Source organism: Cuculus canorus, chromosome 17, assembly GCF_017976375.1.
Source record: "Cuculus canorus isolate bCucCan1 chromosome 17, bCucCan1.pri, whole genome shotgun sequence".
In the NCBI taxonomy this organism is placed as follows: domain Eukaryota; kingdom Metazoa; phylum Chordata; class Aves; order Cuculiformes; family Cuculidae; genus Cuculus; species Cuculus canorus.
Window position 1 is genome coordinate 6762628 of NC_071417.1, and position 22131 is coordinate 6784758.

At 47.6% G+C, this 22131-nt stretch overlaps 1 protein-coding gene across 2 annotated transcripts in view; it reads left to right on the plus strand.

Moving 5' to 3' along the window:
- The first annotated feature begins 98 nt into the window (after positions 1-98).
- Positions 99-22131, plus strand: part of BCR (BCR activator of RhoGEF and GTPase) — a 92458-nt gene continuing 70425 nt past the window's right edge. The window contains exon 1 of one of the 2 annotated variants that reach the window (XM_009571323.2): positions 99-3310. In XM_009571323.2, the coding sequence (XP_009569618.1) occupies positions 1804-3310 (1507 nt within the window). In that variant the 5' untranslated portion in view covers positions 99-1803. The remainder of the gene's footprint in view (positions 3311-22131) is intronic. The other variant, XM_054082143.1, reaches the window with a different exon arrangement.

Genomic DNA, 22131 nt, shown 5'->3' on the forward strand with positions numbered 1-22131 from the left:
TTAGATTATAATCTGTTTTCCATATATATCAGCCAATGCCTGTTATGTGTTAAAAGCTGAGGAAACAAGTGCAGGAAAAGATGTTAAAGCCAGGAAACAAACCCCAAAAGGGATGAACTGTGCAAACCTGAATACACGATTAGCCACTTGTAATATGAAATATCAGAAAATATTTTGTTTGGCACCTGAAAAAGCATGAAGAGTAAAACTTTAATGGATGATGAAACATTCCATATTTCAAAAGTAAGAGAGGTGCTGCTGTGGAGCTGTGCTTTTTGTGCTCATGGGATTTTATTACTCTCACTGGGGCTATGTCCCACCCTGTTTTCTAGTAACTCATACCAGAAAAGGTGTGCCCCGACACAAATGGAAAGAAGCAGGTCTCGAAGATATGAAGCATGCATATCTCACTTTTTTCTGTCATTCAGAAAATCAAGATGGAACTTAAGGTGTTTGTTGCTGCTTTTTCAGATGAATTGGTCCATGGAAAGGACACAGGGCTTAAGCGAGCTCTTGTGCTGTGGCTTCAGGAGTGATGCTCAGCATCCAGACTTTGGTTTCAATCACACCCCCCTTCACCTGGAGCTGAGGCTTGGAACTCTGAGCTGTTGTGGCTGGGATAACACACAGGACAAAAGTGAGCCCAATGCACGAACCAGCCTTTATTGGTAATATCAGAGTGATGCTGGAGGACCAGTTCCTATCTGGGACATCCAGCTTGTCATTTACTGGTGAGGAAGAAGGGGTTGAGGGTATGACAAGCCTGCTGGTGAACAACACCTGCATCAGTGAGGGAACACTGGCAGGGAGCTGTGCCAGTGCCTGGGGTAGAGCGGTGCTGCTGTCTGTATGTGATAGATGAGGTGGGGATATATGGACAAGAGTGGACACCTCCATGTGTACACAGTGATGCCCAGGCTTTGGCACAGCCCTGTGTGCGTGCGGGAATGGCCAGGTTCAGGCACAGCTCTGTGCGAGTGCGGGGATGCCCGGCTCGGGCTATAAGCTCTGTGTGCGTGCAGGGATGCTCAGGCTCAGGCACAGCTCTGTGTGCGTGCGGGGATGCTCAGGCTCAGGCACAGCTCTGCGGATGCGTGGATTCCTGGGCCAGTGCTGCCAGCGGCGGAACGAGGCGAGGTCGCAGCTGCCGCCTTTGTCCCTCGGTGTCCCGGCCCACTGCCCCTTTAAGAGGCCCCGCGCCCGCGGCTCACTCTCCTCCCCTTCCGCAGCGGCGCGGAGCGGGGCCGGGGCGATGGGCAGCGCCGGGCGGCAGCTCCCGCGGGGGCGCGCGGGGGCTCCGGTAGCGGCGGGGTTCGGGCAGGGGCAGCGCTCACCTCGCGGCTCCGGGAGCGTGTGCGCCCCGAGCGCAGCACAATAGCCAGGAGGAGGAGACAGGGAAAGGGGCAGGGGGGAAGGAGGAGAGAGAAAGGGAAAGCGCGACACGGGGGCTGCCGAGGGGAGCGCGAAGCGAGGACCCGGGCGGCGGCGATATTCACCTTCCCTCCCCCGCCCGAGCCCGCTCCTTTGTCCGCCCGCCTGCCAAAGCTCTGCGATCGCCGGGGCGGCAGCGTGGTTCGCTCGCCGGGGATCGGTCGTGCCGCGGGGAGCCCGAGGAGGACCCGGGAGCACAGAGCACTACCCGCATCGCCGCTCGCCTCCCTGCATGGCCCGGGGGGGCGGCGCCGCGAGCTGACCCCGCCGGAGCTGCTGCCGCATGTGAGATCCGGTTGGTTTGTTCTCTTCGCGTCTCTCTCTCTCTCTCCAGCCTCCTTCCCCTGTTCTCCACTCGCTCCTGTATGCAAAATGGTGGACCCTGTGGGGTTTGTGGAGGCTTGGAAAGCACAGTTTGCAGACTCTGAGCCTCCTAAAATGGAGCTGAAATCTGTGGGAGACATTGAACAGGAGCTGGAGATGTGCAAGGCATCTATCCGGAGACTGGAGATGGAGGTCAACAAGGAGAGGTTCCGCATGATTTACCTGCAGACCCTTCTGGCAAAGGAGAAAAAAAGCTATGATAGACAGCGATGGGGCTTTAAACGTATTTCTCAGTTGCCTGAAGGGGGTGCAGACCAGCAGATCCAAGACCTGCATCATCACCAATCTGCTGACCAAGACGAATATGAAAAAAGCAAGTCACACCACGGGGAGGAAAAGTTCAAACCTAGGATACCATCTCTGCGGAAGCTGTCTACCCAGAGCGATGGGTCGGACCTGTCACCTTCGGACAGCCCCCACCATGGAGACGGGGAGCAGGAGAGGTGTAAGTACTATGGTGACGAGAAACTGAAGAGAGTTGTAGAAGATATGGAGAATCGCTGTGATGCAGATGGCTCTCCTTCGAAACAGAGAGTGGCTTCCACTCGCAGGCTGGTGGGATCAGCTGAGAAGGAGGGATCATTGGAACCTAAGGAGAGAGGGAACAGCACCAGCGTGGCAGCCCTAAGGTCCAATTTTGAGAGGATTAAAAAGGTTAATTCGCATTCTGGGGATAACAAGGACGTTGTTGAAAAGCCCTTTTATGTGAACATGGAGTATCATCATGAGAGGGGTCTAGTAAAGGTCAACGATAAAGATGTCTCCGATAAAATAAGCTCTCTCGGTAGCCAAGCGATGCAAATGGAGCGCAAAAAGTCTTTGCACTCCCTCCCTTCTAACATGGTACCCAGCTTCAGCGAGTTCCAGAGGCCGGCTTACAGGGGAAGGTCCTCAGAGAGCAGCTTTGGCTACGATGGAGAATATGAGGATGCTGAACTGAACCCCAGGTTCCTCAAAGATAACCTGATTAATGCAAATGGCAGCAGCCGCTCCCCTTGGCAGCCCATGGACTTCCAACCCTATCAGAGTATCTATGTTGGTGGAATGATGGGGGAAGGAGAAGGGAAAGGGCCTGTTCTGCGAAACCAGGGCACAACTGACCAGGAAAAACATCTCACTTGGCCTAGGAGATCTTATTCCCCCAGGAGTTTTGAAGATATTGGAGGAGGGTATACTCCTGATTGTAGCTCTAATGAGAACCTCACCTCCAGCGAGGAAGACTTCTCTTCAGGTCAGTCCAGCCATGTGTCCCCCAGCCCCACCACGTACCGCATGTATCGGGATAAAAGCCGATCTCCCTCCCAGAACTCTCAGCAGTCCTTTGACAGCAGCAGTCCACCGACCCCTCAGTCTCAGAAACGGCACAGGCAGCAGCAGGTCATTGTGTCTGAGGCCACTATTGTGGGTGTACGGAAAACAGGACAGATCTGGCCGAGTGATGGCGATCTGCCTTCTGGGAGATGTCACCAAGACAGCTGTTTCCATGGGGATACAGGTGCGTACCAGCTTTTTCTTTAGTCTTTTAAGCGTATGGAGCAGGAAACAGCATCATGGAAATGAATGGGAGAGGTTTTCTTGGTGACCTGCCATGAATCACTCTAGAGAGCAACTTGTTAGTGTTGAGACGTCTGTGTTTGCTTTGTAGTTGTCCTGGTTTAGGAAGGTCCTGCAGAAGTATACAGGAGACTGCGTTTAGGAATACAGATTGGATTCCCAGAAGGGCTAATTCAGGCTTCCCTGGAGAGGCTCAATTGAGTCCCCTGTTAATCTGTTCTTAAAGTGTCAGTGGGCACTCTGAGGTAAAAAGTGGCCACGACTGTTCAGTATTCACCACCAGATCGTCCCCTCCTTGCACCGAGGAGCTGAACTCTCCCTCAGAGATGGTGATGTGCCAGCGTGCTACAACCTGAGGGTTTCGTTGGAGCTTTACCAGTAATGATGCTGTTCCCACAGTCTTGTTTTTTCCTGTCTGTATTAATTAGAGTGCTAGTTTCTCATTCTGCCTCGTGTCATTCTTCAATTATTGCTGATTGAAGGTGATGATTGTGCAACCCTGTTCTTGAAGCCTTAGCTATCTCTAAGTGAAGGAAGAACTTGGAATAGCGGGAAGCCCTGAAGGAGGGCTGTTCATTTAATTCCAGCAGAATCAAAATGTTTGTTTGGGGAAGAATGGGCAGTGTTTGAATCCATTCTTATGTAAGGCGTGCAGGCACACAGGCGAGTCTCTGGGGTTGCAGTGGGTTTCCAGTTGTTGGAAGAGGCAGGCGGTGAACTGAGATTCAGACGGATTCAGGTGCCCACATAGATTTGCTGAATTTCTTTAGCAAGGCACATAATGTAAACAGTGTCTTGTGCTAACATTAGTCGTCCGCTGTGCAGTGAGTGAATACTGATCAAATCTGTGAATGAAAAGAAAGAACAGTGTGATTATTTTGATAGACTTCTGTCCTTCTAAATCTGTGAGTTATGTTTGTGTCACTTTAGTAAGGGGCTAACATGTTATTTGTCGGTGTTACTGGACTCCTGAGGCAGCAGATGAAAGAGAGGCCTCTGGGAGATGTCACTCTCTCAGGCTGTGTGTGTTTGGTGTGCTCTGGAAGAGTAACTGTGCTGGAAGGAGATGCCTGACTTTAATTTCCCTGCTCGTTGTTTTTTGCCAGCAATACTTCTGGGAAGGAACCCCAGAGGAAGAGCTCTTCCCTGCCTCACTGCTACCCTCACACCCCATTGTGGTGTTATTGGAAGGCTGTGCGGTGGCGATGGATGCTCCCTGTAGATGAAACCTCATCACCCTGTCCTCACAGGAACTTCTCTGTGAGATCCTATGGACATACGTGTTTTCTGCCTGCGACTGCTGCATTCTTATTCGAGCTAATGCATGTGTTTGTGTCTTATGGGTAGTTCTTGCAGAGCAGGGGAGAGGCCGGATCTTGTGTGGGTTTAAACTGAGCTGCAGCCGTCTGTCTCTGCTCTTGTTTACTGATGCTCTTTAGATGACTGGGAAGCCTCCTGGCAGTTGCAGTTTTTGCAGTAAAAAAACAAAGGGGTAAAAAATAACAGAGGTTGATAAAGCTTGAGGATAAATTCAGTTTTCAGAAAGGCAATAAATAATTTTCAGTTAAAATAATTCAGTGCAGTGGTAAAAGATTGGGCTGCTGTTAAGTCAGAACAGTTACAGTTCCTGGCTGTGCTGGAAAGCTTTGATTCTTGTTCCTAAGGATGACCACACAATTGCACGCAAGGACAGAATGTAACCGATCCACCTTCTGCTTTCCTCGGCATAGGGGGTAACACGGCATGCTTAGTGGGAACCTTCACCAGATGGCTCATCATTATTGTCTTGCACATTAGCTGGTGGCAACTTCTTACTTAACCAAAAAGGCTTATGCCTTCAGGAGAACTGTTTCTGATCAATTCCTACTGGGCATCATTTGTATGAATTTTCTTTCTTTCCTGATTAGGAAGAATTTTGATCTGAAACCAACTGGCGAAACCTCTTTTTCATAAAACAAACAAAAGGCCCAAGAGATCCCAGTGTGATTAGTGGGCTGGCTACCGTTCCCAGCTATCCCGCTTAGATGCGGGCTGTTCTCTGTCACCATGTGGTATGGAAGCAGTTGACAAATCCAGCCAACTTTTCATGCACCTGTGGTTCAGTCACTGGTTCTGCCAGGCTTCCCTGAAGTTTTGCCTGAACAGAGAGTGCAAGTGTGAATCACAGCAGGGTCTGGCCAGCCTTGATGTTAATTAGCATTAAGTTGGATTTGTTCAATAGAATTTGGCTTCTTTGTGCATTCAGATTTTTATATGCTTGCTGGCTTTGCTTTCTGTGGCTCTGGCCATCGTAATGCTGGATAGTGTGTGGCCAGGTGCGATGGGAACATCATAGCTGGATCTGCTATCTCAGTGCATCTCAGGCTTGGCCAGCAGGCACATGCTGTTTTGTTCAAATTCCTTCTCAAGTTCAGAGTTGAATGATAATTTCCTACTCTTGTGTTACCAAAAAGGACTAGAAGGAGGCTGCCTAAATCAAGTGAATGGGATCCAAGCCAAAATTTGAATCTAAGTTTGAGATGGTTTGTCAAAAGCCTTAAAACAGCCCAAGGCTTCCGGAGTTTTCGAAGGAGCAGAGTAAGTCCTGCTGTCAGTCTGTGTTTTATACTGGGTCTCAAGAATGAGGTTTACATTTTCGGACTCTTGTTTAGTTCATTTTGCTGTTCCTTTTTAAACGTGTTGTGATCCTTTGCTGTGATAATCAGTGGATTTCCTAGGAGCACTGATGACAAAGTGCTGTTTAAATGCTGCCCCTCCCCTGCTTCCTGGCGATTTAGTGGCTTTTGAGATTATCTAGCTGCTTGGGCTACCACTCTCCTCTTCTTAGTCAGAGGAATGAAGAGCTCGCTCTCATTCCTTGCCAGATCTCTCTTTCCTTCTAGCTCAATTTAGTGCATCTAGTGAATCTGTGGAGCTTCTGCTTTGTGCCCCCAATGACTGTAGCGGACTCTGTGGTCCTGTTTGGTTTGTTCCTTGCTAGCTTTTACCTTGGGCCTGGTGTAAGTAATGGCATACAGATAGTTTTTATTTTTGCTTTTCTTAGGATCACCCTGGATCGTGGAGTTTCTTCCACCCCAATGTTCAAAGCACCTGCCTTTGAAATAGGAGTGTAAACCAACTCAGATAACAGTTACCTTATACTGGGAAGTCCTGGAGAGCGCTGATTTCGCTTGGTCTGTCTGTGTGAAGCTCATTTTCGTGATCCATGACAATGCTAATGTTCAAAGAAAGCTGAGAGTCTACTGATTTGTGGGATTAATTTCTCTACTACCTTTCAAAGTGCTTTCGTTTGTCTAATGTCTCTGGTTTGGCTATTTAGATAAAATGCTCAATGCTGTGTTCAGACTGCCCTTCATTGACAGTTTACTTTTCACTGCCACCAGAAAGGTTCACAGAGGCACGGGCACAGGTAGAGAAATGACTTGGGTGGAATGGGAAGTGGGAATCCTGAGTAACAGCCTTGGGATGGGGAAAGTAAGGTATAACTGGAAAATTTGCTGAACCTTTCAAGTGTGTGTTGGGCAATGCTTATTTGAACACTGGGCAGCACACGATAGCTACTGATGGTGGCTCCTAAATGAAGAGTGAGGGGCGGGTGGTTTGTAATCCAAGTTTGACTTTGCAGGCTGTCTGAAGGATGGGACGGAAAGGAGACATAAGGCTGTGAGAAGGTCTGGGCCCCAGTTACAGTCTGGAAATAGGTCTCGATCTTCCAGTTCTCTCTAATGCCTGCCCTCTCTCCCCAGCCTCTTAGGGATAAACAGTTGTCACGCAGAGGCAAAGGGGACCTGTATTTCAGCTTCAAGGAATTTTGGAGGTCAGTCCTTAAAGGTTAATGAGGTGAGGCTTGGCAAGTTATTTGAGGACAATTGCACAGTTTCAATTACCATACGGAAGCATATTCATGTTCATGAGTGTTCAGACTGTTGGTTGGAGGCACGGCTTATCTGGAGCTTGCTTTCCCCCAGAGAAACCAAGACTAACAGGGTTTTTTGACTGTATCCTCTTTGATTTGTTCTGCTCGGTCAGATAAGCATGGAAAGAACAATAAGGACCTGATCCCGTTCTTTCCGTGGTGAAATATCACTGACTTTAGTAATGACTTGCTGGCATACGTAGGAGAAGAAGTGGTGTTCTGGTAAAGGTTGGATGGCAGCTTTGCTGTGCAGATAGAGCGGTAGACTGTGAATGACAACGGAGCTGGTGGCATGGATTAGTTTGGGTGAAGTGCATGTGAATGCAGTGCTTCCAGAAGGACAATGTGAGTGTCTGAAGTTACAAAGCAGGTTTTGGCCAGCTAGCTGATAACAAGGGGAATTGCTTTCCTGATCATATCTTTAAATTACATGTGATGTGAAAGTAACCGTAAACTGTAAGTAAATCTTTGAATGTCAGACTGTCCTGCTGCTGAGGCAGTTCTACAGATCCCTAACTTCCCTAAACTTCTTTTGAGCTGAAATATGTGTGTTTTAAACAGTAAAACAGTTCCACATAGGAACAGTGTGGTGCATTTCTGCCACAAAATCTGGCTACGGTTTTTCAAATCTTCCTGTTACTGAAATAACAAAAGTGTGTCTCCCTTTTGTCTTCTTCCCAGCTGCCAAAAGGGTATCTATCAGACCCTTTCTTAACCAGGTTACAGTTAGTGTAGTAATCAGATTATTGCAAATGTAATTGGAATCTGTTTCAGAGAAAGCTCTGCCCAAGCATGGCAGCTGGAGCCGAGTTGGTTGCTCATGGCTACATGAGAAAACGAGAGCGTGTGTGTGTGTGAGAAGCTACAGTGATTGCCCTGAAGGAAGAGTGAATTACTAAAGTTCAGTCTGTTGGTTTTACTACTGAATTGTGCCAGTTGGAAATGCAGGCCCATTGCCTAGTTATTTTATTGCTTGTAGTCATTTCACCAAGCCTTGTTGCTTCTGGGTGGTTTTTTTTTTGTATTTTGTGGAGAGAGGAATTCTTTTCTAGGGAGAATAAATTCACTACAAATTTTCTTCCTTTAAAAATGATATATATAAAGAACATGCTCTTTTGGAGCTCCTGTGCGGGTTGGGTCTCACTCTAAAGCATCCAAAAGCTCCCAGTCACTTGCAGACTGGTCTGCGAAGACAGGACAGTAACAGCTGTAGTAGGCTGCCTTGGGTCGCAGCAGCGTTACCTGCAAGCCAAGGAGCAGCTCTTGCAGTAGTTACCCAATAGTCAGCAATTTGGTAGCTCCTCTGTGCTTGTGACCTGTTCCTGATGTGTGGAGAAGTGCTCTGTGCAGCTTTTGCTCACTGTGTCTGTTTATTTTGTCTTAAGGACTTTAGAGTGTTCTACACTTCACGCTGAAATGCAGCTACTTCTCCTATGGGATCTGCGCCAGCGATTATGTTATCAGCGGTTACACACTGCCTTGGCTGCAGGGCCAGGTAAGGAGTGCCCGTTCTGAACTCACGTATGGGTGAGGCTGGAGCAGGCTCTAGCTGTTAGGATAGGTTAAAAACCAAAGTCATCCCCGCAAAAGGCACAAAAACCCAACAAACGCCTCAGTCACCTACAGTCACATCTATTTGCTCTTTTAAGATGGGCCAGCAGCATCCTACAATAATCTGTTCTGAAGACAAATACCTCATTCCCTGGAGCATCAGGCTTCCAGTGTGTTCAAGCTGCTAAATAGTGATGTGATGGCTGTGTTGTTGCTGGGGGGGTGTGACGTACAAGCAGAGAGCACTCTGTCTGCTGCAGCTGACAGTCACACAGCACAGTATGATCTTGCCCAGGAAGATAGTAATGGCCTGTTGGCCTGGCTGGGCTCCTGGCTTCCTTGCTGTGAGCCAAGGCATGGAAAAGCACGTTTCTGTGACTGTTAGCATCCAGCTGCCTAGCATCATCACTACCTTCATTTTCCTGCAAACTTAGCTCTGCTCCTGAAGTTCTTTTGCAACGGTCAGCACTGACGTTGCCATACAGAGCTTCAGAAAATTATCTGCTGTGAAAGGGAATTGATCACTGTTGGGAGGCTTCTGTGTGTTTCTCCATCCTTGCCCCTTCCCTCTTCTGCAGACTGTTCGCTTTCTTCGAATCCTTCTAGGTTGAATGCTAGTGTGTCAGAGTTCCCTTTCCTGGTGTCTTCTGTGCTTCTTGCTTTGCTTTCTCCTGAGGTGGTCATTGGACTTCTCAGCCTGATAGGGATGGAATCACTGTTACTGCTCTTAGAGAGCACAGCAGTGCCTCAATATATTTTAGAGTTTCTCTTCCCTTTTGGAGAACTGTGTTAGCCATCCATATGCATCTGCCATGCCTCCTGGGTGGGTGCTGTGGAAATGCTAATGCAGCTTGGAAAGCAGTTGTACTGTTTAATAATTCTAGTGCCCCTCTGCTGTTTTAGGGGGCAAAAAGGCAAGAAAAAGTGATAACACTGTGTTTACATCAGAGATGCTTTTTTCAGTTTGTCCAGCCCTCTGAGGCAGGACTCTGTCAAAATGAATTTTGGTTAGGTAGGGTTTTCTAGTATGCATGGAGAGAAAAATATGTCTATTGTGATTTGAAAGTCTATGTGACAACAGAAGGGAAGACTCCTTCCTTTCGGCTGGGTGATTGCGACAAACTGAGGTTCTGTTACATCGTAGTGTGATCTCAGCTGAGTGCAACCGACCCATGAGGTTTGTGCTCAGCAAACAGGCCCTGACCTTGGCTACCCCAGATTTATTCAGGCTTGAGCACTGACGTATCCGTAATTTTCTGTGGTCTCATTGTCCGGTCATGCTAAAATACATACTAATGGGATCTGAGCTCTGCTTTGTTCTGTGCTCGATGTGTAAACATAATAGAGTTGTATTGCAGCTGAAGGGCTCTGTATCTCTCCAGCCAGCGCCTGTCCTCCGTTTCAGAATTGGTCTGACATCTCAGCATCTGCACTTAAATCAAGGAAGGGGACTGGGTCATCTGTTGTGTCAGTGCATCCTGAATATATGCGTGAGGAAGAATTTTTGAACTTCAGTCTTTTATTCCTTATGCAGGTGTTTCACTGGTTTCAATGAAGGTGCAAATCTGCTCTGATGAAGGCACAAGCACCTTCAGAAAGTTGCACCTGAACTTTGTAACTGGCCGGTTCTTGTGATCGCATCAACAGCTGGTTATGGAAACAGCCTGCTGCTAGAGCTGCGTTTCCGATTAATGGGCACTGCCGTGTCGGGCTGATGCACATCGCAAACCAGCTTGCTTCACGGCTTTTGCTGGTTGTTGTGTTGTGGTTATGTTTTTTCCTTTGTAAGGAAACCAGTAATTTGCAAGTTCTTTTCGAACACATGTGAAGAGTGAAATGTGAACTTTAAGAGAAAAACAGCCTTAGGTTTATAGCAAGCTTTTATCTCATGTAGTGACTTGCATAAACTCATTTCCAGGTGTTTTCAGGAGGAAGTACGCAGCTCAATCTCTTGAGATGCTGAAGCTCAGTCTTCTGTTGGCATTTTGGTGAGCCCTAGTGTTCTGGAGTCATTTGGGGCATTCCTCCTGGACCACACTTTTTTAGCTGGGAAATGGATTAACTTCCTTTATCTGTACCTGTTTAGAAAGGAGTTTATGCCTGTATGTACCTCTTAAGGGAAAATATTACAAAAAAATTAAACCAAAACACAACAAACCCCCTCAGTTCTGTTGCTGGAAGCTTGCCCTTCCACCAAGTTCTACATTTCATTACTACTTTCCACTCTTACTTTTTCTTCTTAATTCATTGTCTCTGTTAACTTATTCAGGTTCCCCTCTAAATAATTTTCAAAACCTGGTTTGCATTTGCCTGCCTGTGGCTGTGATTGGTTCTGCTTACGTGTTAATCTCTGGTTTGTCCACTTTTGACTTTTTTTTTTTTCTGTAGTTGTTTAAAATCTTCAGCAAGGGCTGCCCTGTCTTACACCACGAATTGTGTCTCTCCCAGTATTTTCATATTATGCCCCTTGAGGCCAAGTCTTGATTTGAGCTGTCTTTGGTGATAATGCTTCCTGCTGCGGCATGCCGCCCCACACTTGTGCCAGCGACTGTTCACTTGCAGGTTCATGTTGAGAACTGGGGCTGGGAATTTAGCTGGGAGGTTTTTTTGGTTTATAGTTTGTTTTTTTTTCCCCAAGCCAAAACCAAGCAAAAGCCACAAAACTCCCCAAAGGACAAAGCTCCCCATCCTCCATCCTCCCCACACGTTTGTGTTGGAGCAGCAGCTGAGTGATTGTGTTCAAGGGGAGAGAAAGTAATGCCCTGAAAGACAGCATATGCTCCAACGCCCAGTCTGGTGGGACACCGAGGCTGTGAATTCAAATAACAATGGGAATGGGACTGCTGAGGAGTCCTGTTTAACTTGAGCAATTTCATGTTTGATTAGGCAGCTGCTTTGGGATTTTAGGAAGAGGTCTGGGGTATCCTTGGAACAGAGCATCTCCGCCCCAGGCAGATGCCTTCTTTCTGCTGTTGGAGGCCGGGGAAAGGCAGCCTAAGGGCTCGCTGATGTTTGAAACGGAATGAATCTAAGTAGAGTGCTAAGACTGGAAATGATGGCAAAGATACACTGACTGACTCCCCTTTCAGTTGCCTGCGCAAGTATTTCATGGTTTTAATTGTTAAATCAGCAGATACATCGACTGTTTATGGCCAGGAGAAAATGGAAAACAACATACAATTGTTCCTTTTTACTAAGACTGAGAAGTCTCTAAGTTCTGCTAAAAGATTGTGTAGGCCACCAGGGTTGTGGAGGGCTCTGGCTGTCAGGTCAGCACGGCTTTCAGAGGAGAGTGGATCACCTTGAGTAACTTGTGTTTGGTTTCTAGGAGTGCATGTGTGAGTGCTCATGGGCTAAGATTTCTTATCAGTTTTAACAATGTAATTATTGTAATGAGACATCTGTACTGTTACCTCTCACAACTACTGTCGGGCCTGCTGGGCTTGTGTGCTCTCAAATAGAAAATATTGTCCTGGCCTGATGGTGCCTGAGACTTGGGTCAAATAGCGTGATTTGCTTAAAAAGCAGATTTTGCTTTACTTGACTCCCAGATAAGGCTTCTATTTTGACACGTGAGTGCTGGCTCTGCACGGATCTGTGAGCTCCTCTGGCTTAACCCTGCTGAATTCCTGCCTGCATAGCAGCCAGGTGCCACATTGCTGGCTTCCAGGCTCTTTTGCTCTTTCTGTTCCCCTTCAGTCCACAAACATGGAAAAACTGCCCCACCCTGCTGACTCACTGTGCCCAGAGCACTCCCTGTATTCCTGAAATAGGATTAATATCGGCGGCGGCTTGAACAGCTCAGTGGAGAAGGGTCTGGTTCTCTTCTGCCAGACCTTTTTTTAAAATAGCTGTTTCTTCTCTCAGGCCCAAATCTCCTCTGCGCGCTCTGCCCGGCCCCAGCCCCGAGGAGATTTCCTTATCTTGTGTTCGGGTGAAGGGCTTTTGCAACAAATGACTGTTGGGGAAATCAGCTAGTGTGTAGAATAATTCTTTTAATGGATTTATTCTGATACTCTGTTGGGTGTTCCAATGGATTTAACTGCATTGTTTAATATGTCCTTGAAGATGGCTCAGGTGAAACTTGCTGCTGTCAGGTTCCGTCCTATCTGTGCGCACACCGCGTGGGCCACGGAGGTGGCAGTGCTGGCGGCAGGGAGGGGAAAACCAGTGCTTTGTACAGCTTGGTCTCAGATAATGCTCAGAACATCTAGTTTCTCTGTGAGGGCTTGGAAGAATTTATTTCCCTGTTGCAAGAACAAACTCATTCCCTACCTTACAGAGCAGGCACTTGTCCAGTGCTCAGCCCAGGGGCAGCTGTGCTCTATATGTATCCCTTAAGCTTGTTTTGCCTTGGAATCAAAGGACTGTGTGAAGGCAAATGTCAATTATTAATTCTTTGGTTTAAAAATACACAAAGTGACACACTTTTACCCCTCTGACTGAAGTAAACAGCAGTCTCCATCTTCCCGTCAGCGCGCTGTGCAGCCCTGCTGTAATGTCTCAGGTTTGGAGCTCTTGCAAACAAGCACATCCTGCAAAGGACTGGATTTGGCAGTGAAGGAGTCAGCAGAGTGCCTGGAAAAGAACATTACAGCCTTGAGCACACAGCCCTTTGGAATGCAGCAGGTTCTTGATAAAGCAAAAATTGGGTGCATGAATGTTTTTCAGAGAAGCAGGCCTGAGGAAAGGAATGGCGTTGAGAGGTTGGGAGTTCTGTCTGTAGAAAATCTTGGAGTTTAAGTATAATGAAGGATAGTTTTAATTATATGAAAAGCTGTGTGAAATTTGTGAGTAGGGTCAATTATTTACTTTTAAAAGGATAACTTGTCATTTTAAGATTACAGAACACTGTTTTGGATATTGGTTTTAAAAAAAATGCATGTAAGGATCCTATGTTTGTCTGGGGACTGAGGAGGAGGAGACTTGATCTAAGATGGTCTGCACAAAAGAGAAAGGATAGACACTATTGAAACTGGATTTGTCTTTCCAAATCTTCTCTTGCACTGTTGTAATGGTATGGGCTTGTCTGCTCTTGGGATCTGCGGGTGATTCAGAAACATGGATGAGTTAAACTGTCAATAGCCTGTTCATCCAGGACCCCCCGAGGCTCTGATAACTCCAAGTGAAGCGTCCAATATCAGCTGCAGATGGTAGGCCTCGGACTTCAGCCCTGAACTTTTGTTCTTAATTCTAGAGCTGAACGCCCAAGATAGTCTCTACTGTAACATCTCATCTGTGAAGTGAGGTGGGGACGTCGGTGCTGAATGAGCTTTATTCTGGCTCACCTCTGTCTGTGGCGGTTAGATAAGTATGGGTTAACCTTTGCTGTTTCCACCAGTTCTGCTGGAGCCCTGCAGTTGACAGGGCCTAGAGGGAAAAGCCAGTTAAATCCTCGTAACCAGCTTGTCTTCCCCTTATTGCTGCCTTTTTGTTGGCTTATTCCAAAGTAAGGTGAAAGCTAAACAACCACACTGGTGACCACAGCTGCTTTCATGTAACCACCCAAACAGCTATTTTTAATTACTAATGCATGTAAATAGGCTGAAGCTGAAGGAGTTTGTGTCTTGTTACCAGGTTCCTTCCTAGGAAGCTCTCCTATCTTTGCCTTCCTCTCCAAACAATTCTATGGCCTCCAGCACAGTAGAACCCAGGGGCGTGACTTTTGTTCACCTACTGTAGTGCAAGCAATGCTTCTTTTGCTCATAACTGTTGTTAATTGAATGATACTTTGCAATACAGAAATTTTATAGCTGGAGAACGTTTCAGGGAAGTCCAGTCTATTCTCTGCCCGAGTTTGCTTAAGAAACCAACCCAGCCTCCAGCTGGCAACAATAAAGGAGATGGGGATTAAAGAAATTCCAGTTTTCCTGTGTTATGGGATTGATTTCTAGACTAACTGGCTTTTCTTATTTACATTTCTCCAAAGGCAGATGTGTATGTTGGGTTTTTGGGGGAGTGTGTTGGTGTTTGGTTTGGTTTAGGGTTTTTTTTGGTGTGTTGTTTTTTAACTGCTTGGAAAAGTGCATTTACAGTCAAGGTCACTTGTGTTTCAATTGACTTACTAACCGGTCAGTTCCTGCCGTAACACTATTCCCCCTAAGTTTAAAACCTTCCATGTAGGTCTCATTAACGTTCTCTTGTAGGACCAGAGAGAGAAGCTGCAGCAGAGGAACACAGCTGCATTGGAACTGTGGTCACCAGTGAAGACTCCTGTTTTGAGCTCGTGTTGGTAGGGTTCCTGCAGTGGAAGGGAGAGCTTGATTTCTGTGTGTGGGAATTGCCTTTATCTTCGTGGTTATTCTCCCTTTTGCCCAGCTGCAAATCTGAGCTGTAAGATGAGCTGTCAGATACCGAGACCAAGTCTGTCTCCTGACCCTTTGCTACGATTATAGTTGCTCTTTTCTTGACCACTGATACATGTTCATTTTTTCAGTCCCATCAAATAAGATTACTTCTGCCCTGTGCTTGGGAGCAGAAATGCGTCTTCCTCAGGAGTGGCTGTGGTCATCTCAGAGCTGACTTCCCTCTTTGTTCGCAGAGTTTTCAGCTGTGGTGTTTTTCTCCCTTCTCAGTGTCCTTTCATGTTCCAGTTTCTCCTGGTCCCCTATCTGTACATGCCAACCACAGTTCAGTTTCACGTGTGATTAGTTTCCTCTTTGGTTCTGATCTCTTTTTCCCAAGCCTAATTAAACCCTAATTGCTTTCTGATACGTGGGTAAGAATCCTTTCTGTGTGTGATTTGCTGCTGCATGAACCCACATTCGCTCATTAGACTGGTTCAGCCATGTAAATGAGCCATATCCTCAGATGCCTTCAAAACCCAAATGCATTTTATTTCTGAGTTTCCGTGTCCCTGCTGCAACATTTTGCTTTTCAGCCTTTCCTCTCCCTCTATCCCCAGCCATCCCTGGCTTCTTGTGTGGTGTGTTGTGGCCTTTGGGGCAGCCCGGTGGCATCAGTGGGAGGGAGCAGGCTGGGGAGGCTGTAACTGAGACAGCAGCCCTGGGGAGTTGGGCCTCGTGGGATCAGGACCCTGCCAACTGCTGGAGGGGACACTGCTAGCCCCACTGCTGCTGAAATGGTTATTGTTTGTCCTTCACACACAGCACGTTTGTGAGAGTCTCAGGTGATGAGTCTCAGTCTCTTAGTTCTGGACCCCTCACCACAAGAAGGATGTTGAGGCTCTGGAGCGTGTCCAGAGAAGAGCAACGAAGCTGCTGAGGGGCTGGAGAACAAGCCTTATGAGGAGCAGCTGAGAGAGCTGGGGTTGTTTAGCCTGGAGAAGAGGAGGCCGAGGGGAGACCTTATTGCTCTCTACAACTACCTGAAAGGAGGTTGTGGAGAGGAGGGAGCTGGGCTCTTCTCCCAAGTGACAGGGGACAGGACAAGGGGGAATGGCCTGAAGCTCCGCCAGGGGAGGTTCAGGTTGGATATCAGAAAAAAATTCTTCACAGAAAGAGTCATTGGGCACTGGAACAGCTGCCCAAGGGAGGTGGTCGAGTCGCCTTCCCTGGAGGTGTTTAAGGAATGGGTGGATGAAGTGCTTAGGGACATGGTTTAGGGAGTGTTAGGAATGGTTGGACTTGATGATCCAGTGGGTCCTTTCCAACCTGGTGATTCTGTGATTCTGTGATGGATGGGAATCAGGCTGTAGTAGAGAACGTGTAAAGCGATACCTGAAAGGGTGTTAGAACAGCATAGCTGCCCTTCAACTGCTCGAAGCCAGCTGTTCTGTTCACCTGAATCTGTGATGCCCCGTGTGTTTATGTCTGCAGGATCACTGTATGTTTCCTATAGGAAGGGCTGCAGCTGTACTGAGTAGCAGTGTGGTTGTAGCAACTATACTGCATCTGAGTTAGAAGTGCAGCTTTCATCAAGAAGGTTTGTGAGGCTGCTGCCAGGGAATGCATAAGCAAAGGCTCAAGGAAAGAGCAATAGTTCTGTGGATTGCATCCTTCTAAAGTGTTGTCAGTACTCCTACCCCTCTTTTTTATTTTTCTGACTGCATTTTTTCTGAAAATTGGGCACCCAGCAATGAGGTTTGTGTGGGGAGATGACGTCTGCAAACCCACAGCATAACAAGGAAGAGTATCCGGGTTATATTGTTCTGCTTTCATCTCCAAACTGATGCTCTGGCACCATTTCTACAAGGTATAGGTAGGGTTTTCTAAACCAAGTTTTTGGTGATCCAGAATGGACCAGCCGGAGAGGGGGACAGGTGGCTGTCACAAACCAGGAGGCACAGGTTGCCTGTCTGGTCCATCCTGAAATGTCTGACCTGTCAGAGCTGTCAGATGTGTGTGTATGCTGGGGGATGAGTCATATTCCCATACCATCTCTGAGGGTATGGAGAGAGAGGTGAGGGTGAGGCAAAGGAAGTGGTGATACTTAATCCCCTGCGCGCTGAACCGTGCAGGTTTGCTTTGTGTTGGTCTGCTCGCTGCTTCCCTCCTGCTTTAATGGCTGTGGTGAATGACAAATGGAGGCAGAGCTGTGAAAACAGGAAACATAATTCCTCCAAAATAACCAGTGGGAAAACGAGGGACTGCGCTGTAAATAACAGAACCCCTGCTTTCCTGAGGCAACCCCACAGAGCAGCTAGGGTCTCGTCAAGGAGAAGGAGCTGCTGCTCTCTGGGGCTGCCAAAGGGCAGTTCTGAACGGTTGGGGAGAGGAAGGACTAAAAGCTGGGGAGCTGTGGGCTGTCCTGCCTTGGATTGCTGTTTGTTCTGGGTTTATTTCTATTTTAAAAGAAGGCTTAGAACCATTGACCTTGCCTGGGCTCCAGTGCAAGTTCTGGATGGGGTTTCATTTATATTCACCTGTGGTTTGTAGGCTGCAGAGGCCCTCGCTTTTGCATTGCTTTCTGTGCTGTCATTCAGTCCTTGAGCGCCAAGGGGCGAGGAGAGTTGGCTGTGGCTGCATAGGGAGAGAGCCTGGAGCAGTCAGGGCTGCGCTCAGCCTGCTCCTCTCACTTGGCTGCCCCCGGCCCTGCTCATTGATTGCTGCTACGTAACAGGCAATGGGAGGTTCACAGCTCAGTTGCACACGAGGAGAGCTGCTGTTTGTGGGGGAGTGAACAGGGAGTTATGATGGGCACAACAGCAGCCTCTCTGCCTGTTGACCGTTTTTGGAGGCATGGCGTGCTGGTTGGCAAGGGCGAGGTCTCCAGGTTACCACAGAACTTGATGAGTAGCTGTTGGAGCAGCGAAGCCTGCTTCCCCAGACCTAGTAAACAAGGTGCTTGTAGTGCGTGCTTCAGGCCAACCACCTCAGATTCCCTCTGCTGATCGCGTGCTGAGGGCTAGTAAATGGCAACTGGTCGTCTGACTGCGGAGTCCAGTTGCACTGCCAGACATGACAGCCTGGTTTGCATGGAATCCCTTTGGTATCCCTTGGCATGGTGGAAGGAGATGGGACAGTCCAGGGGGAGTGTGCGTTGCCTCTTTACACTTCTGTCATCTTTTTGTGGAAGACGGAGATGATGATTTCCTTTGTAAATGGGTTTGAACTCTTCTTAACACAAGGGGAGAGAAATCCATGCCAGAACTGCCTGTGGGCGTGTCTGAACTCCACCCATGGCAGCTTTCTCCACTGGATTAGCCAAGAGCTTACAGTGCGCTTCTGTCTGGGTTTGTATGTTCCAGAGAGCTTTGGTTTGGATGTCTTTCCTGGACCATACTGGGCACAGTGTCCTTTCCTTTCCATTTTTTTTTATTTTTTTTTTCAGCCGGTATGGCTGAGGGAGCTCCTGCAGCTGTAAATGTCTCCTGTGGAATGGCCAGTGGGAGGAAATAAGTGATATGGACTTTTGTTCCAAACTGGAGCCCCTGTTCGTGGAAGCAGTGGTCTCATACCTGTGCCCACGAGCTGTCGGGCGGGGTATGGTGCTCCGTGGTTGTGTGGGATGGGGCAGTGACCTGAGTGCTGCAGGGTCTGGGCTGGATAGAGAGATACAAGAAGGGTAGGTGAACAACTGGATAACTTGCCTGTTTATTTTCTGTTTTCTTGTGACTTCTGTTGGTGGAGTATGGCTTTGTGGCAGTGTTTATTTAACTGCAATTACATCAGGGTTAGAGAAGTTTACCTGCATAATTTTAGGGGGTTTCAGCCTGTTTCAGTCACCACTTGTGTGTCTGTGAACGCTGTAAGCATTTGAGGAATACTTTTTGGGTGGCTTTTGCACTCTGGCCGCTCTGCAGCGCTGCTTCCATTTCTGACTTCCCTGGGGTGCTCCTTATGTGTTTGCCCCATCTGACCCTTGTTAATCCACAGGTCAAATGCTCAAACTGCTGCCGCCTGGCCTGCCTCGTCCGTTTGCCAGAGTGCACGCAGAAACCAGCTGGCAGAGCAGCTGACGGCACTGAGAACCAGGCGGTGCGTTGAGAGCCGTGCTGGTGTTCAGTAACTGGGCTGTGCTTAGCGGGTAATTCCGAACATGGCTTGAGAGCTGCAAGATGACCGGTGCTGGAGAAGAGTGCGCTGTGTCCACATCGGAGTTCACTGCTTGCTGAGCTTCAGAGGGATGGTGATTGTTTAGCTAGAGGAACACTAGGGGCCAGGGGAACACCAATTTCAAAGAGGGAACACATTGTAAATATTATCTAGGCATGTTCTGTTGGTCCTCCTATTGTCCCACCCACGTTTACTGTGCTAGCTTTACTTACTATTTACCCTTGTGTTTTAAGGACTGAACTTGGAGAACTTGGCTCCAGGGAAACTGTAGATTTTCCTGCTGAATAGACTCACTTGCTGCTGCCACCACCCTCCCTAACGTGCTGCACTGGCTTCCAGCTGGGCTCTGCTGAGTGCTTTCACCTGCTCAGCTGTGGCTTTTTCACTTGCCGCTTGCTCAGCTCCTCCTGTTGTCTGTGGTATGGGAACCTGCTGCCCACCCCATAATGGTATCCGCGCCGGCTGCCTGGCTGTGGGGAGGAGTGAGCTCCTGCAGCAGCATACCAGCGCTTATGTGGTGCCCCACAGAACTGTGGGTTGTTCCAGGCGTGGGTCCCCTGGGTCTGGCCAGAGGCTGGCTGGGGGAAGCTGGGGATTACTGGGCTGTCTGTGGTGCTTTGTCAGACAGGCTTTTCTCCTCTCCTTGTCCTGGGAAGGCTGCAGTGAGGGCTGCACTGTGCTTCACTGTTTCTCTTCTAAATTCTCCAGCCTTAGGTGGAGTTGGCATTTCCCCAGCATTAAAAATTAGCCCTCAGAATAAATAACTGTAAGCTGGAAGGAAGGACAATGTCGATCCCTGGGCATCAGTGCTTGTTCTGTTGCCTCCCCCGTTTTCTGCAGTCCGTTTTTCCATGCCTACCGATGCCCTCCCTGGGTGTAGAGGTGAACACCCTGCTCACTTACAGCTGCCCTGTAAGAAGCACAGAAGCTGTGTGTCTTGTCTGCTCACTTTGCCGGCACAGTTGAAAGCTCTGCACTGCTTCAGGAACTTGTGCTCTGCTGTGGGTGCTGGAGAGGAGCTGGGGAAGGGAGAGATGGGTGCTCTGGTGCTGGTTTCTTGGGTACTGGTGGGAATTCCTGCATTTTTTATCTGCTGCCGTGAGGAGCAGCAGGTATCCTGCTGCAAATGCACCATGGAGCCTTTGGATCATGAGCCCTTTTCTACCCAGGGTGACAAGATGGGACTTCTGCTGCCAGCTACGCATATCTGTTTGTGAGAGAACTAGATTGATTGGAAAGTACAAGTGCCTCTGCAAAGGTGATTTTGTGTGTCTGAACAAGGGTTATGTCTTTTCTAAGAGAAGAATTGTTGGGATCTGGTTTGCTTTTCAGAAGTTGTGTGTCTCTCAGTGGTCACTCTGTTGCTGGTAAATATTCATCCTCTTCAAAGGGAGTAGAAAAGATAGTGCTGAGCCTTTCATAAGCAAGCTAATGTGGAAATACATGTATCATTAATTATGTATTTTGAACAACAGCACTGCAAATTCAGCTGTGTGAGAAAGTCTGTTTCTTCATAGACAGAAAATGTCTTGGAGACTGCAAGTTCAGCTGTGATTAATGGCCATTTGGATCAGTTTGGAATCTGTTGTAAATTAAAGTGCTCAGGCAGCGGTATTTCTTCCATTACTTGTTTAGGTAGGAAAGTCTGTGGGGTGGCAAAAAGAAGTAGAGAGGAGGATGGCATGGATGAATACTGGTTTTCATTGTGATAGGGATGCCAAGAAATTCTTTGTGCAAAGTCTAGGGTAAAGGAGCAAAGACTATCTGTCTGCAGGCCATGTGTTTAGGTTCTCAGAGTGCGCTCTGTCCATTCACAAAGCAAGAAGCTAAGGGTAGCAGTAGTTATCACTGAATTTTCTGCTTGTGTTTTCAGAAGAAACCTGACCACTTATTACATGGACATAACTTGGATTTATAAAGCTTGAGAAAATTACTGCTTGGACAGGAATTAATTGAAAGCTCTGAAGATGAAACAAAACTGATATTTTCTTTTATTATGTTGATAACCTTCCTGCATCATTTGTCAAGCAGTCGGCAGGAATCGAGTGGTGGCTGGCAGTGCACAGTGAATTCCAGAGCTTCTGCACCTCTGAAGCTGGTGCCACTCAAGAGGACAGTAGCTGTTAGCGCAGTTCTCTGGGTTTAATTCAGTTTTGTTTCTATGTCCCAGGCAAAACATGAGATGTTCTTGCATCGGCTTGTTTCTGTCCTTGGGTTTAGTGGGAACCACACCCACAGTTCAAGTCACAGCACACTTCGCATTCCTGAGTCTTTAACTGCTGGAATTCTGGCCAGAAAGCGCTAATATGTTTGTTTGGGGAAGGTGGTTTCTCTGCATGAGTTGAAGTGTTTGGGGGTGTAGTGTACCCTTGAAAATCGGCGTGTGTCATGGACATCAATGAGATTCTGAAAAATAAAGTTTTCCAAAGCTCTGCCTGGCATACTTGAAGCATTGTCTTTGTGACACTTGGTGCCGTAGAAAGGCCTTGTAGTGCCAGCCCTGAAACCCTGTTTGTGTCTCATGTTGATTTGTGCAGGTGAACATAACAGAAATAAACTTTTTGCTCAAAAGAAGTCAGTCTACAGAGTATGACACCATTTATTAAATCTTATCCCAAAATGTTTTAAAGCTAAATTTTTACAGCTGAATCTGTATGCTCCCTTGCAATTATGGTTAATTAGGGAGATAGTTTTCATGGGAAATGCTTGCCTTTTAACTGCAAATTTATAACTGAAAATTAATGGAATGGCTTGTTGGAAAATCTGCACTTCTGGTCTACTTCTCTGTAACATTTCTTTGTCAGTCCAATACCACAGCTTCATCAATGTCAGGCTTCA